The sequence below is a fragment of the Neopsephotus bourkii genome, unplaced genomic scaffold (assembly GCF_033783945.1).
Source record: "Neopsephotus bourkii isolate Nb327-2 ecotype Australia unplaced genomic scaffold, CSIRO-AGI_Nbou_v1 NB_1767, whole genome shotgun sequence".
Classification (NCBI taxonomy): domain Eukaryota; kingdom Metazoa; phylum Chordata; class Aves; order Psittaciformes; family Psittacidae; genus Neopsephotus; species Neopsephotus bourkii.
Genome location: NW_026902241.1, coordinates 12747569 through 12761753, shown reverse-complemented (window position 1 = coordinate 12761753; position 14185 = coordinate 12747569). Strand labels below are relative to the sequence as shown.

General features: G+C 39.7%; 1 protein-coding gene across 1 annotated transcript in view; it reads left to right on the top strand.

The window, feature by feature from the left end:
* Positions 1-14185, top strand: part of LOC133225834 (pecanex-like protein 2) — a gene marked incomplete at its 5' end in the record, with an annotated part of 98985 nt that overhangs the window by 47975 nt on the left and 36825 nt on the right. The window contains one exon of the mRNA XM_061378693.1: positions 12560-12618. Within this exon, the coding sequence (XP_061234677.1) occupies positions 12560-12618 (59 nt within the window). The remainder of the gene's footprint in view (positions 1-12559; positions 12619-14185) is intronic.

Genomic DNA, 14185 nt, shown 5'->3' with positions numbered 1-14185 from the left:
AAAAGAAGAAGTAACTACAACTTTGCCTTCAACATGAATGCTTAAATTAGACTCTGTGGAAAAAAAAACATGCTTTCTTTGTAAGAAATTTTAATGTATCTTTTGTGATCTTCTTACTTAAAACCACAAGCTTGCCCCTCATAAACCCTTCAGAAGCAGAAAACAGCCCCTTAGAAGATTCAGATAGTCATCAAAGTGAAATAAATGTTTGGCTGAACCTGTGGCATCCCATAATAGGCACATGTAATGATTCCTCCTGAATTTATATTCATTTTGTCTCTAGCACTTGTGATTCTCTTTTGCCTCATTTCCATTTCAGTATTTCGTTGCTCACATGAAGAATTGACCAGAGTGAGCATTGAACTGAAAAATTCCTGGTTCACTGAAAGGACACAGTGAAAGACAGAAAAAGTCAAGGGACAGGAGTAATTTTGTATTACGAATAGGCAAATTTTATATGAAATACTTAAATAATTGAATTGAGATAGGTCTTGCTTTACGGCTTTAGATCTTGACCCCTCAACATCTGAAAATTCAAAGGGATGGCATAATTGCTTTCTTTCAGAGCTGTGGAGTTAAATAGGATCAGGAACTTGAGCTAGAGTGGAAAGTTGTTCTGGCTGCTGCACTGACCTGTTTTTGGGCTATGGTGCCCTCCAGCCTGATGTGCACTGAGTTCTCAGGTGCTGTAGGACAAAACAGAACACACAGCTGGAGAAGTTGGTGTGTAGATTTCCTTTTTGGCGTGCACATGTTCAGCTAAGGGTATTACCACAGAATCACACAGTGGTTTAGAGTTGGAAGAGACCTTAAAGCTCATACAGTTCCACCCCCCTGCCATGCGCAGGGACACCTTCCACTAGACCAGGTTGCTCAAAGCCTCATCCAACTTGGCCTCAAGCACTGCCAGGGATGGGGCATCTACAGATTCTCTGGGCAGCCTGTTCCAGTGTCTCAGCACCGTCATAATGAAGATTTTTTTCCTGATACTGAATCTAAATCTCCCCTCTGTCAGTTTCAAGCCATTCCCCCTTGTCTTGTCACTACGTATCATTGTAAAATGGAAAGTCTCAGGTTAGCTACAGTGCGATCTGAAACACACTCATTTGAAGCAGAAGCTCTGGCAGATTTTTTTATTATTTATATTTATTATTCAGTAACTTTCTATAGCTTTCTTGTTTTGCCTGCTTTGCATACTCACTTTCAAATGCTTCCTTGCTGTATTGATGGCTACATTAAATTATCTCATTTATATTACCTACATAAAAACTCATTTGCGTTTATATGAAGTAGAGGTAGTCAATTCCATGGTTATATCTTTTATAATTTAAACTCTTAATTGGACTAACTGAAAACAGTTTTGATAAGCAGTCTAGATAGCAAAACATCACGGTTTTGTTTTTCTTCCAACTCATAAATTAGGTTACTTTTTTAGAGTGTCATTTCTGTTCATCGCTATGCTCACACTTAACTGCTGTCAAGTAAACTTCATTTTTTCTTTGTTTCAGTTAAGGAAAACTTACTTTTGTATCTCATTTGGGCCAACAGTGTGAAATGAGATGAGGAAAAAACAACTGGTTCATTTTCTGTAAAGTGAATCCAAAGTTGAAGCCTTGGACATTAGCAGTAGAAAATGCCATGTTTATTAATAAAGCTGGGCTATTAAGCCAGTAGCCCAAGTGGTGAGCAACTGTTCCATCTGTTCCTTAAAGTGTTGGTTTGATTTTCTCTACCTGGTGTTTTCTGAGTGCACACAGACATATCTTGCATTTTCAGTGTTTCATTTAGTCCCATTTTTCTCTTCTGGCAGAAGAGGAGTTTGATTCCTAAGGTTTCTGACTGGGCATCTGCCACTCTAGATGTTGTGAGCTGGAGCTGAAAGTCTTAGAGAATTAAGATGATGGCTTGTTTGTTTTTAAAAGGAGATGGAGGAACTCAAGTGGGTTGAAAAAAAAATATCATTTTGACAGTAAGCAAACTGTGAAATTCCTAGTAAGCTCTTCAAAATTCAGGAATCACACTGTGCCTGTTTGTGCTCTTGCAGTGTGTGTGCAGAGCATGGGTGTTCTTCCCTGCATCAGCAGATGCTGTTTGTTTATAGTGTGCTCTTTGGTACTCACTGCATGCAGAGCCTACATGTAACTGAGGTCAGAGATCTTTTTTTGGGGAAAGAGAAGGTTGGCTTTAAGAAAAAATAAGGCAATAACAAAGGTGAGTAAGAAAGAGCTTCTCATGCAACCACTTATTTACAGCTTCTGCTGACATTGTTGAAAAGAAAAGGGTGTGAAATCAGAAAGCTGGCCTGCTGCTCATGAGCTGGTTACCTCATGGGAGTCAAGATATGAGACATTTTCTGTCTTTCTGTCTATCAAATAATTAAAGATAAAAAATTGATGCAACACCAGCTTTGTGCTGGCCTTAGCCTGGGTCCTGCTTCCCAGTTTGAAGAGTCCTGGTTTAGTCTTTATTTTCACAGCTGTTGGAGTGATTAGGCTGTAAATGTCAGAAAGAGAAAAGGAAATAGCAGTAAATCTTGTTTAATGTATAGGCACTTTAAAGCATAAAATGTTTGTTCAAACACTGTTGTGCTATTCCTCTGCTTTGCTTCTTTTCTTAAATACTTTGTCACGCTGCAGCCTGACAGTGTCCCACTCCTCCCTTTGTATTATCTTGCTTTGTATCTTGGACATGGCAATGGACAGAACAGAGTAGGAAGTTTACTTTCATTCCCCAGTGGATCTAACCGCTGGATCACATTGAGTAGCCTGTTCTCTGCTGCAGCTGTGACTTGTCCCTGCCAACAGCAAACTGCCATCAGGAAGCTGGAGATTTCACTGCCTACAAGGCACTCATCTCTCCTGCTCTTTCCTGTTTCTGTTCTTCTGGTACAGCACCTATTTTGGGGTAAGGCACAGCTTGCATTTGCTTTGAAGGGTCTTGAGTGACTTACAATGTTGTGTAACTAAATTAGTTAGGTGTCTCTAAAGAGGCTGTGATTAAATTGCCAGGTATCTCAGAAGAAAATTACAGGACACCTCTCTGTTTGGGAATATGTGAGCAAATCTTTCTTTTCCCAATCATTTTAAATATCACTGTGTTACTGTTCCAGTCATTGTGGTCTGGAAAATAGCCACCTACAAGGTTAATACAGCTGGGAATGGAGGGTGAGCAAAGCCTCCCCTGCCTCAAATCTAGTGAAGCTGGTATTTTCTTTTATCCTACAAGCTCACTTAACCTGCCCATCATGGACAGCCTGCAGGTGGAATGGGAAGGATTTTCCCAGTGTAGATGTAATTTGGGTTGACCCCATGTTATGCATATGTGTGGGAAAAGGAGTTGTGAAAAGTCCTCTTCTACTCCCTCCCTTTTTCCCATAAAATAATAGGCCTTCTACTTCCAAATGCTTATTTTAACACATCCCGGTGCATCTGGTTTCCCTGTGATGCTGCTCATCTGTTACAGCTGCTAAGACCCCTGCTCTGAACACAAGATGTCATTCACCCATAACTGTCCATGGGCCTTCTTTGGGAGCTGCATGTTCGGAACTTTCATGTTCTCTTTTTTAGGGCTGTCTTTCTTTTTTTTTGGTCTTTTCTTGCTATGTTGTTTGATTTTTCACATGTTTGTAGACCTCCATAGTGGTGATGTTTACAGAGGAACAACTGCAGCAGATGTTTATAGTTCACTAATGCCTTGGACATTGGTTTACAATGAATACATTAAAGAAATGTACATTAACCTCTGAAGTCAACAATCACAGCATAAGTTAAGCATAGGAGAACCATTTTTTCCCTCTAATCGGCAGGAGTTTGTGTTAGCCTGATTTCCTCAAATACCACTTCAGAAATGTTATGTTTTGACTGCTGTCACTGCCTGTTCTCCTTACTTAGAGTTCAAACTTTTCTGAATACTTCCAGCCACCTGGCATGAAAGCCACATTGCAACCATGAGTTTTAGTGTTCATTGTGATCATTCTGGTTTCTTCTGAACTGTTTCTTTCTCTGCTAATTTTTGTGTTTCTCTCTAGCTGCTTCTACTTCTATACTGTCTTTTATGAACTGACCAGAAAGAAGCACTGTATTCCAGTTGCATAACTTCAGAGTACACGGAGATTCTAGTTCCTTTGCTATCAGCTATTACTTAGCTTTATGAATGCTAGCCCCTTTGATGGCTGTGGCTCTTTTAAGAGAGGTCTTCACTGAGTTGGCCTGAGAGCTCCTTCAGGTTTTTATTGAGTGTCAATTTAGAACTGGGAAAAAATAGTATAAGTAAGTATCAGTGTGTAGATAAAACAAAAATGGGTGCTTATTAGTACCTGGGACTTACAAGTCAAAGCAAGTAGGACCAATGAATGAATAGGTTTTAGTCTGAAGTTTTTGTGTGTTGCCTTCAAATTAGAAGAACTGCTTTGTCCTGCTTGCAATGCATGTAGAATTTGATGAGAGTCTTTCTGGAGACTTCGAAGGAATGGAGATCCTTGAGCATCCAGCCTAGACTGGTACTGAGGGATGTTTAGGCTTAGCTTGCGTGCCCACAGCTATAGCATTTCTACTGACTGTAGTGGTACTTCCTGCCTGGCAGTGATGTAAGTAAGATGGAATGTTAGCAAATTGCTTATTTTTTCTTCATTAGTCTTCTACCTGCACATTTCCCAATAGATTTTTTTCTTTTTTTTTTTTTTTTTTTTTTTGGCAGGGGAGGGAAATGCTCTCTCTTGAAACAAGGAGTATAAACTGGCCTTTAGGAAGTTGTGCCCTATTCTCCAGGTGCACATGTGGCCATGGTTCTGGCACTAGGGGAGAGAATAGAGAAAACCAAAATGTTTGAATGAAGAACAACGAACATCCTTGTCCATACTTCAGCCTTAGTTCTTCAAGAGCCCTCTGAAGTTACTTGTTATTCATTAGACTTACTCATCTGACTGTCTTCTCAAGAACATTCCCTGTACTGCCTGTCTACTTTACACCTTTACATTACTTACCACCAGTACTACCCATGGGCTTGTACCTGCAAAACTTGCCTGGCTTGGGAGTCTAATCCCTTTCAGCAGGTGTGTAGGGCTCTGAGGAGCAACAAAGCCACAGCATTCAGATGTGGGAGGTGTTGCTTCGGGTAAAGCGCCAAGCTAGAAGAAGCGTTAGTAGAAGTTACGCTCCCCTCAGCATCTTGAACTGTGATCTCACCTGGAGTAAGTGACCCTGTGTGTGTGTGTGCCCCATTGGCCACTTGCTGTAGCACAGAGGTATGCACATCTCTCCAAACCAACCCTCACATCATGCTTGACTCCATGTGCAGTCACACTGAACTGTGAAAATGAGAGGGCTGTCTGAGAAAGGATGGGTGAGGAAAACCAGGCACCTTTAATGCAACAAACCTGGTATTAAAATAAGTGTTTTCTGAGTTGCCAAGAGTTTCACACTCAAGGGAGGCTGTACAAAATTCAAGTTGTATTTTAACTGTTTGGCAGTATCTTCTTAATGGTAACATCGCTTCTTCTCAAATTTTGCCCCTGGCCATCAACAAAACAAATTGAGGCTAATTGAATAGGAGCCATATGTGTGATAATTAATTGGGAGTGCATTCTGATTCAGTGCTTTATAGTTCCCTGCTGAGTTAAAGATGCATTCACAACTCCAATTCACTGAATCATTCTAAGAGGACAGAAAAAAGACAGAAGGGAGGCATCAGAGAGAATGCATGCTGAGACCAGGCAGGAACACAAGCAGAGATCAAAACCACAATGGGATAAATGAAAAGGGAAAGGAATGGGCAAAAAAGGAAAATGTGTGCAGTGAAAAATCTGAGAGGATAATGCAACAGGCATTGATAAGCAGGAACTCAGACTTATAAAGAAAATCAGGAGCATGATATAAGAGGACTTTTAAAGATATTTGGAAAAGAAGGCAGCAACAGGCATAAGAGAAGGATGAGAAAAGACTTGTAGAATCAGAAATAGGAAGCATGTAATATTTTGAGGGCTTGTGTGGATATACAGTGGCATTAAAATTTTATAAGCTGTTCATCTAATGCTTAGCTTCCAAATTATGTAGATCTAATGAGATCAAGTAAACACATGAGATTTCTGTCATGTCAAATATTGGAGACCTGTTAAAATGGATTGACTGAATTTCCATAAGAATAAGTGTTCTCAGCAAGCTTTCATCCTGTACACTTCAATAATGTAGATCACCTTCTGGTTTAGATTTAAGTGAATCAGACTTTTAGGGGCAAGATGAGGTTTGGAGCACTAAACACAAACGTTTGAGAAGAGGCTTACTCTAGCAACTTTTGTCAAGATGGGAAAAACTGAGATCACAGAGATGTTGCACAAGTGTAACTGTTCTGACTGAGGTGATATGTAAATTGTGTACAGACAGCAGCTGGGAATATTTCATAGTACAGCTTGCCCAAATCCTGGGTTGTCTCCTTATGTACTGGACCCAAACAGTCTTGGGGCTTCTAAAAGCAAAATGTAAAATAACTCTCACTTCTTTCTGCGATAATGAAACATACAGAATCATTGTCATCATTGCTCAGAATTGTCTCTGAAGCTTTGTACTAGTTGGGACTAAGTAAATACTGGATGAAAGCAAGAGGATTGAGGATTTTCGGTGTTTGTTTTTTATTTGCTTCTTTCCCCTTAATTTTAATCCTATGTCTAGAAGTGTTTGTTCTCAAAATACCAGGGATTTTTTTTTCAGTCTGAAGAGTACTGTAAGAGACTATGATAATGACTGCTGTCAATGACTAACACTCTAAACAGTCCTTGCAGTGAAATATCTAAAGGTATTAAAATCCCTGGTTATGATCGGATTTTGTACAACTGCACAGTAGCAGTAAGACTTTCCTTGTTCTTCAGTGTAGTATCACTGATGCTATACTTGCGGGTTGATGGCACTGGAATGGCTTGGTGAGCTTCTGCATTGACTCCATCTTTTGGTGAGAAATAACATGGAAAACCCTATAGTGAGCTAAACTAGTATTTCTGATGTAGGCTTTCTTTGTAAGACATCATTCACCAGTCTTTCTCTTATTCTTGTATTTCCTTACACTTTTGTGCCATCTCTACCTCCTAATTTTATTTTTAAGCAGTGCATTGCTCTGTGGAGTAAAGGAGGCAAACATTTTGGCCTTATTTGCTGAAGCAGCTGCCAACATTTTGGTAATATTTTTTTTTGCTGTCTGATCTTGCTCTGTTTTTCTAATGAAAACTTCACCAGGACTTTTCTCATAACCTCCCTCCTATCCTCCAGGTCCTTACCATTTCTCAGGCTTTTGCCCCATCACTCATGGGCCCGTGAATTAGCTCTGCAGAGCCCTTTATCCAGATCTGGGCACAGTGGAGTGCCTTTCCCATAATGTTTGTATTGGCTCATGATGGGAAAATCAAAAAACTAACACTCACATACACTGTTTCATACACATGGGTTTGTGTGTAATTAATATATTTGCTTTTAAATTTAAAGTACTTCTATGAATTGCAGATAGTGAGGTATAGCTGGGATGCATGATCCCATGTTAAGCCTCAGCCTTACATGAATGTCAGGGTCCTGGCCTTTTTTCACTGACACAAGAATGAGTACAGACATCTCTGTGCAATTGGCATAATCCTTCCACTTGTAAAGTTTCTTGTATTGGTTAATATAAAATACATGAAGATAGTGACTAGATGGCTTTCAAAAGAAAAAACATACTTTGACAAGTGAAAAAAAATAATTAAGTAGCAAGGTAGACAAATAAGACAAAAGCAGGGATATTGATGACAATTTGGTAAAGCATTAGTGAATATTTTAAAGTATGCAGATGTTTAAATAACCTGGCTTACAGTAAGAGGTGAATTCCCCAGCTAAACCTTCGAATATGCATGGATGTGGGATGCTTAATATGTGTTTGGGCACTCAGTTTTTTATCTCAAATTCACACCTCTCCCTATTGCTGCAAGAGCACAGAAACCTCATCTTAAGAAAAGGCTTAAGAATACACCAAATAAACATGCTCAGTAGTATGAGCACCTAAAATACACCAAATAAACATGCTCAGTAGTATGAGCACCTAACAGTAGTATGAGCTGAAGCCAGCAGTATGAGCATCACACGAACCACAAAAAAAACCTGAAAACCAAACCCAAGAAGTTGTCAGCATAGTTTATAAACACCTTTTTAAGCTCAAAAACAATTGTTGATAAGATCTTCCAATGTTTTAAAAGGATTATTCAACAGCATTGTCTTTATCAACTTTATCTCTCAGCCTTCTCCCAGTTTCCTAGTGTGCAATCAAAGTCACTTTTTATTATTGTTAGATGAAACACTGGAGCAGTCAAGGAAGGAGGGGAGGAAAAAAAGCATAAAAAATAAGAATCAGAGAAAGTGATCAGTAAGGAGAAGTTTTTTTCATTTTTAAGAGATCTTTATCAATGTGAGTTAAACCTAAGGCATATCTTGCATGCAGCTGCCCAGAAAACATGGGCATGGTTATGCACAAAGGGGCTGTCAGCCTTTGCTGTTACCGTAACACTGAAATCATTCTTTGTTTTAGATGAAATTGAATTCGAACATCTTGGGCGTCCTCACACTTCCAATTAGTACCATCGTTTTAGCCTCTGGTGTCCTTCAAATATTCATGGATGCCTGCTTATTCTGCCATCTCCTGATTCTCCCTCCTGCCTCACTGTTGTAGCCTACTACTACCACTGTGTTTTAATGCTAAGCCTTCCATTTATAGTGCCAGCAGTGTAAGATTTTTTCACATGGAAATGTTGAAGATTTTTTTCAAGACTCCCATGAAGAATAATAATAATAGGGCTGCAGCATAGTAGAGTTTCTGTCTTAGATTTTCCTGTTAGATGTCATGGAAAGGCAGATTAAAATTCATTGGGCGTAGACAAAGAAAAACTTTGAATCTACCCTAGAAATGCATCTCTTGTATCCCCCAGAGAAGAACTGCTTTTCTTTTGTTCTCTTTCAAAGTAGAGATCCCCTACTTCACAGCAGGAAGCCTGGAACTCTTGAATTGGTGTTTTGGGGCAAAAACCAGCACCAGCAGTGCAGATAGAACAGCTGCAATTTTATTTTTATCTTCTGGAAATAAGCACAGCAATAACCTTTTCTTTTTACTCCTCAAATTCCCCAATTCTCACCATCCACTGTATGTTCCCCCAGGGTGCTGAATCCCCCTCAGTCTTTTTCCTAGCTTGCTAAGGAAACTGGGAGAGTAAAGTGAAAGAAGAAAGTCTTCCCAGGTTGAAAAACAAGGCAGTATTTTGGGACAAGGCGAGTAAAAGTGGCTTCATCCTTTTTCAAAGGAAAGTGGTAGTTATAATGGCATGAACGGTGCTATGCAAACCAGAGGATTATCTCAGTGCCCATGTAAATGATGAATTGAAAGAGCATGAGACAGATATTTCAGGAACTAAGCAGATGTTGACTTTAAACAATCACTTGCTCTCTCGGGCAAGTGCTGAAGGACCTGCACTCGGTTTGCATAGAATAATGAAATTTAGTAAGAAATTCAATTACTGAGCTAATTATCACCCTGGATGAGTGGTAACAACCAAATTTAAAGTAAGATTTCACTGGAGGAAAGCACAGGTCACCCACTGGAACACTTAAGGAGGTCCTAGTTGACAGTGAAAAGCCCAGGAGGAAAGGTGTCCCTGACTTGATTGTTAGGCATGGTGCATTGGAGTTTAATGTTATGCAAATTCCCATTGCCTTCAAGAAGGTCCTTTGGTTACTAATAATTGTGGAAGAGTTTTAAAGTCCAAAATGGATTATGTGACTGGATTTATTCAACTAATGGAGTTTCGGGAGAGGAGTTTGCTTTACACCTCTATTACCTTTGGTCTTAAAAAATAATAATAATTTAAAAAATCTTCAAAATATGTCTAAAGATTTGAGGTTTTCTCATAGCATCTGAAAAGGTAAATCCTTCCTTGTCTCATGTCCTGAGGCCCATATTTTAGCTGCTTAAGCAACCATGACTGTGCTTGGAATGGAAGTTAAAGCTGCAATCCTGGTTTTGTTTTGTTGGTGAGAGTTGTTCTGTTTCTTTCCCTTTTTCCCAGTCATGCTGCATTATCTGTCTTAGAGTGTCCTGAAGCACTCGTGATTTTCCTTGATTGTATCATGCATCTTTCTCTCAAAGAAAAATAAAAAGGAAAGAAATGGAGCCAGAGCTGCATGCTGGGCAAAAGGATTCCTACTCATTATAGATTAGAATTTTCTGAAGTATTGCTTGATTTGTATAGGTCTCAATATGCCTCAAGAACAGAAATGCTTTATAGGTTGGTAAAAAATTGGGGTGAAGAATAGTATTGGCTTGTACCTCATACTGCCACACTCATTTCAGAAGGACTGAAAATTAATAAGGAGCCTCATAATCTTAAAACATATTCATTTGGAAATCAGCAGCATTTCTCTGCTGAGAATAGAAAATTGATTGAATTCCATAACCTAATCTTTATGCTTACTCTTGCATATGTTGCAATTGCAGGTGGATGTATATCAGGGTAGAAGAATTCTGACAACCTTTTGAAGTAAAATCATTCTTTATATTCTGAACTGCTTAGAAGGCCCTCTCCCCCACCCCACATTGCCATTTTCTGTTGCTGAGGAAATGAAAATTGCAGTTACAATAAGCTGAGCCAACCAGAGGCAGGAAGATAAATAATACATCAAATAAAATGCTAATCAATGTAGATAATGTACTAATGCTAATTACAAATAATTCTAATTAAGGTTCATATTCTTTTCAACTGTATTTCTTGCAAAGTAAAGAACATTCCTTTTTAAAGCAGAAAAAAAACATTGCATTGCTTATAGTGAGTGAAAGTAAAGCCGTTCTGTTCCTCTTCTACTTGTGGAAGCCTGTGTGCAATTTTTCTGTTGGTCAGTTTTCCACAGCTTTTAGGGAAGGCTTTAAAGGGTGGATGAAAAGGCTTTCCAACATTAGGGACATCAATGGCATCCTTCTCCCAGCTGGCTTCAGCATGACCTTATAGCCCTGAAACTTCCATCCTTTTAAAAAACCTGTACATTGACACCTAGGAGCCAATACTGAGATGAGTACATACAGATTCCCAGGGGATCTCTGCTGTGCTTCAAAGACAACGCTGTGCTGGATTTGCACCATCCTTTTGCAATGTTATTTAAGCTGTTTAAAAGCCTCCCATACAATATATACCCTCTTTGATGCAGTCTTCATGCAGGTCTCATAGTGAGTGTATCCAGGCTTTTCAAGCTGACTGGCCAACCATCAGCCCATTCAGAAACTCCACAGTGCTTTGTGCTTCCCACCCTAGTGAGCCAGAGCCAGCCCGTCCTGCCTGGCTGTGCTGCCCAGGACCATGCCTGGGTGTCTCCCTTGGTTCCAGTGCCAGGGGTGGTGTTGCCTTGGCACTTTCCTCCTGTGTTTGCAGGCTGTTGGACAGATTAGACTCTCGCCACTGTCACATGTAACCTTATGCTGACTGCTGTTTGGAGTAAATGGCTTTGTCTTTTCCCATTCTCTGCTTTAACCCCTTTTTCCAAGGAATATTTACTGATTGGTAGACCTACTAAGGCTAGGGATTGAGGGCAAGATTTCTGAGGCAGTGTTCTTTATGAAGTGTCCTGAAATCCTAAAGCCCTGCTGCCAGAACAGTATTTCAGGGAAAATTACATTTACTATAGTATTTCTGTTAGCCAGGCTTTCACTTGTACCCTTCAAGGCTTGGGAGATCTGTGGACTTCTGGTGTTGAATATCCCTAGTCACCACAACATCACACCCTTCTTCTGGACACAGTGTTTTACTTGTTGGTTCTTTTCAGACTTAGTGTCTTTTATTACAGGTAGGACTAAAAGTTCAATCCAGTCTACCTTTAGTTGCTTTCTCTTTTGTAACCATTTTTCCTATGGTATTTATATTCCACTGCTACAATGAAAACACTGAACAGGGAATGTGTCATTCATAAGAGGGCAGGGTTATCATCTATATGGACTAAGAGCCTGTAATTTACTTTTTTCTTTTTTTTTCAAGCAATAAGAATGACCAGAGACTCTCTCACTGCTCCGTAGCTAAACATGAAACTGAGTTACGTGGTTTTTGTTGTTGTTGTTTTTCCATGTATGTTATATACCCACGGAAATACTTTCACACAAAGAAAACCCCTTGAGTCCAGCTGTTTTCCTTAGGGTTTAGAAAGGAGGAAAGACTTATTTAATATTCTTCCTATTCACTGTTTTGGTGGCATGTGCCTGTGTACTGCATACCACAGATTCTCTGCCCCAGAAGAAGGAAAATGGGGAAGAGAGAGTTTGAGGAGGGAGACAGGGGACGGGGGGGGACGGACACACAGACACTTCTGTGTGCTGATAAGCTGCAATATCAATGCTGAACTGAACTAACTACATATATGCCTACTTGGAATAAACTTGATGAATGGATTAGAGTGTGAACTGCATGATGTAAACACACAGAGAGAAGGTATGTTAAAAAGAAAATACAAATGTGATTTTAGGAGAGTCTTATTTAAGAACAAAAGAAAAAAGAATTGGCTGTACAACATGTCTTTATTTCCAGCACCAAAAGATCGGACCATTCCAACACCAGACTGGCAATTCAGATCGAAAAGGATGGAGGTATGGCCTGGAAGTTTGGGTGTGTTGCTTGATTTGCAAAATGTGATTTATTTACACTGTTGAGGCTTTGTTGGGTAAGCTGAAGAGATGCAAAGGATTTAACTGTTGTGTGAACAAGCCAGAGCATTTTAAATGTAGTAGAGCACCGGTTTAAGTTGTGTGGCTTGGTAAGTAAAGGTTTTGTTAAAAGGCAGCAGGTTAGTGGTGTCCCTAACTGCTTGCAGGTATCGCCTCTTCCCTGGGAGAAACCTTTCTGGAGATTGGGGAAAGGGAAATCAGAAAATTTGCAGGAGGGGGTAAAAAAAGAAGTAAGAAGGATGGTGGGCTTCTCCTCTGGGTTCCAGTGCAATAAATGAGCTCTGATTCATGGCAGTGTAAAGCACCTTCCTGGGCTGCACCAAGTGGTTCCTGTGAGACTGGGAAGCGAGAGCATTTTTGAGGGAGACAGTGGACATGGAGAGTGTGTGGTACCTTAGCTGATGCTCTTCAGCACCTGGTGGGACAGAGCCCTTTCCACTGGAAATCGATACGAGTGTTTCATGCCAAATCCTCATTCCAGCAGGAGAAGCCAGGATTTCATATATGGGTTTCTTCTGCTTTAGTGTTTTGCAGCTGGTTTTATTTTGCCCCTGAGGTATTAGGGGCTTCTATTGTAGAGGTATAAGATTACACTGTAATTATTGCTGTTATATTTTTATTTACACACACACACCCTTTTATCTTTATCCATTATATCAAGGCATGAAAAAATATGCATTTTTAAGCAGAAGTGGGTGTAATCCAGGGTGTCCAAGAAGGCAAGAGAGGTATTAGCAGTTTGAGGCATATATAATGCTCTTTCATTATTTATCATTTCAAGGCAGGGAGTTAAGATGTTTCCCAAGGCCATTCCGTCATCTGGTAGCAATAACCTTTAGCACTATTCTATATGCTAATAAGTTGATTATGTTTTACACCCCATAGCTCAAGCAAAACATTTCTTTGTGTGTGTGTTTAAAAGATTAATTAGATGACTCATTTAGATTTTGACTAAATGTACTCTGGAAGGTGTATAGCTGAGTATGTCTATATGTGCATACACACCTGCATGTACATCCATACCACGTTGGATGCATAATGGCCTTGGTGATGAAAAGCAGCATAGCAGCATGCTCACTCCTCCTCTTCTACTGAGGAGTAATTTGTAGGGGAAGCTATAGCCTGTCACCCTCTGGGTTTTTTCTCCATGTTAGATCTGCTTCTAAATATGCACATACATAAATATGCATGTACACCTGTACATATGTATCCACATGCACGCTTGTGTATAGAAATACACCTACAAGATGTTGGTTTGTATGTGTATATCTATTAATGCACCAGCATTTTAAAAGTATCGAAGGTGAGATACTGGTGTATTACAGAAATGAAAAGCAGTTCTTGTGTCAAGTATATATTATGTAAAAGAGTACAAGCACAAGACAACACCATTATAGATTATGCAGCACTGTGTTAGCATTTGTGAAAGGTTCATTCGCTTTCATGGATCACTGTCATGAAGTGCTACTTTTAATCCAGTTAAATGCCA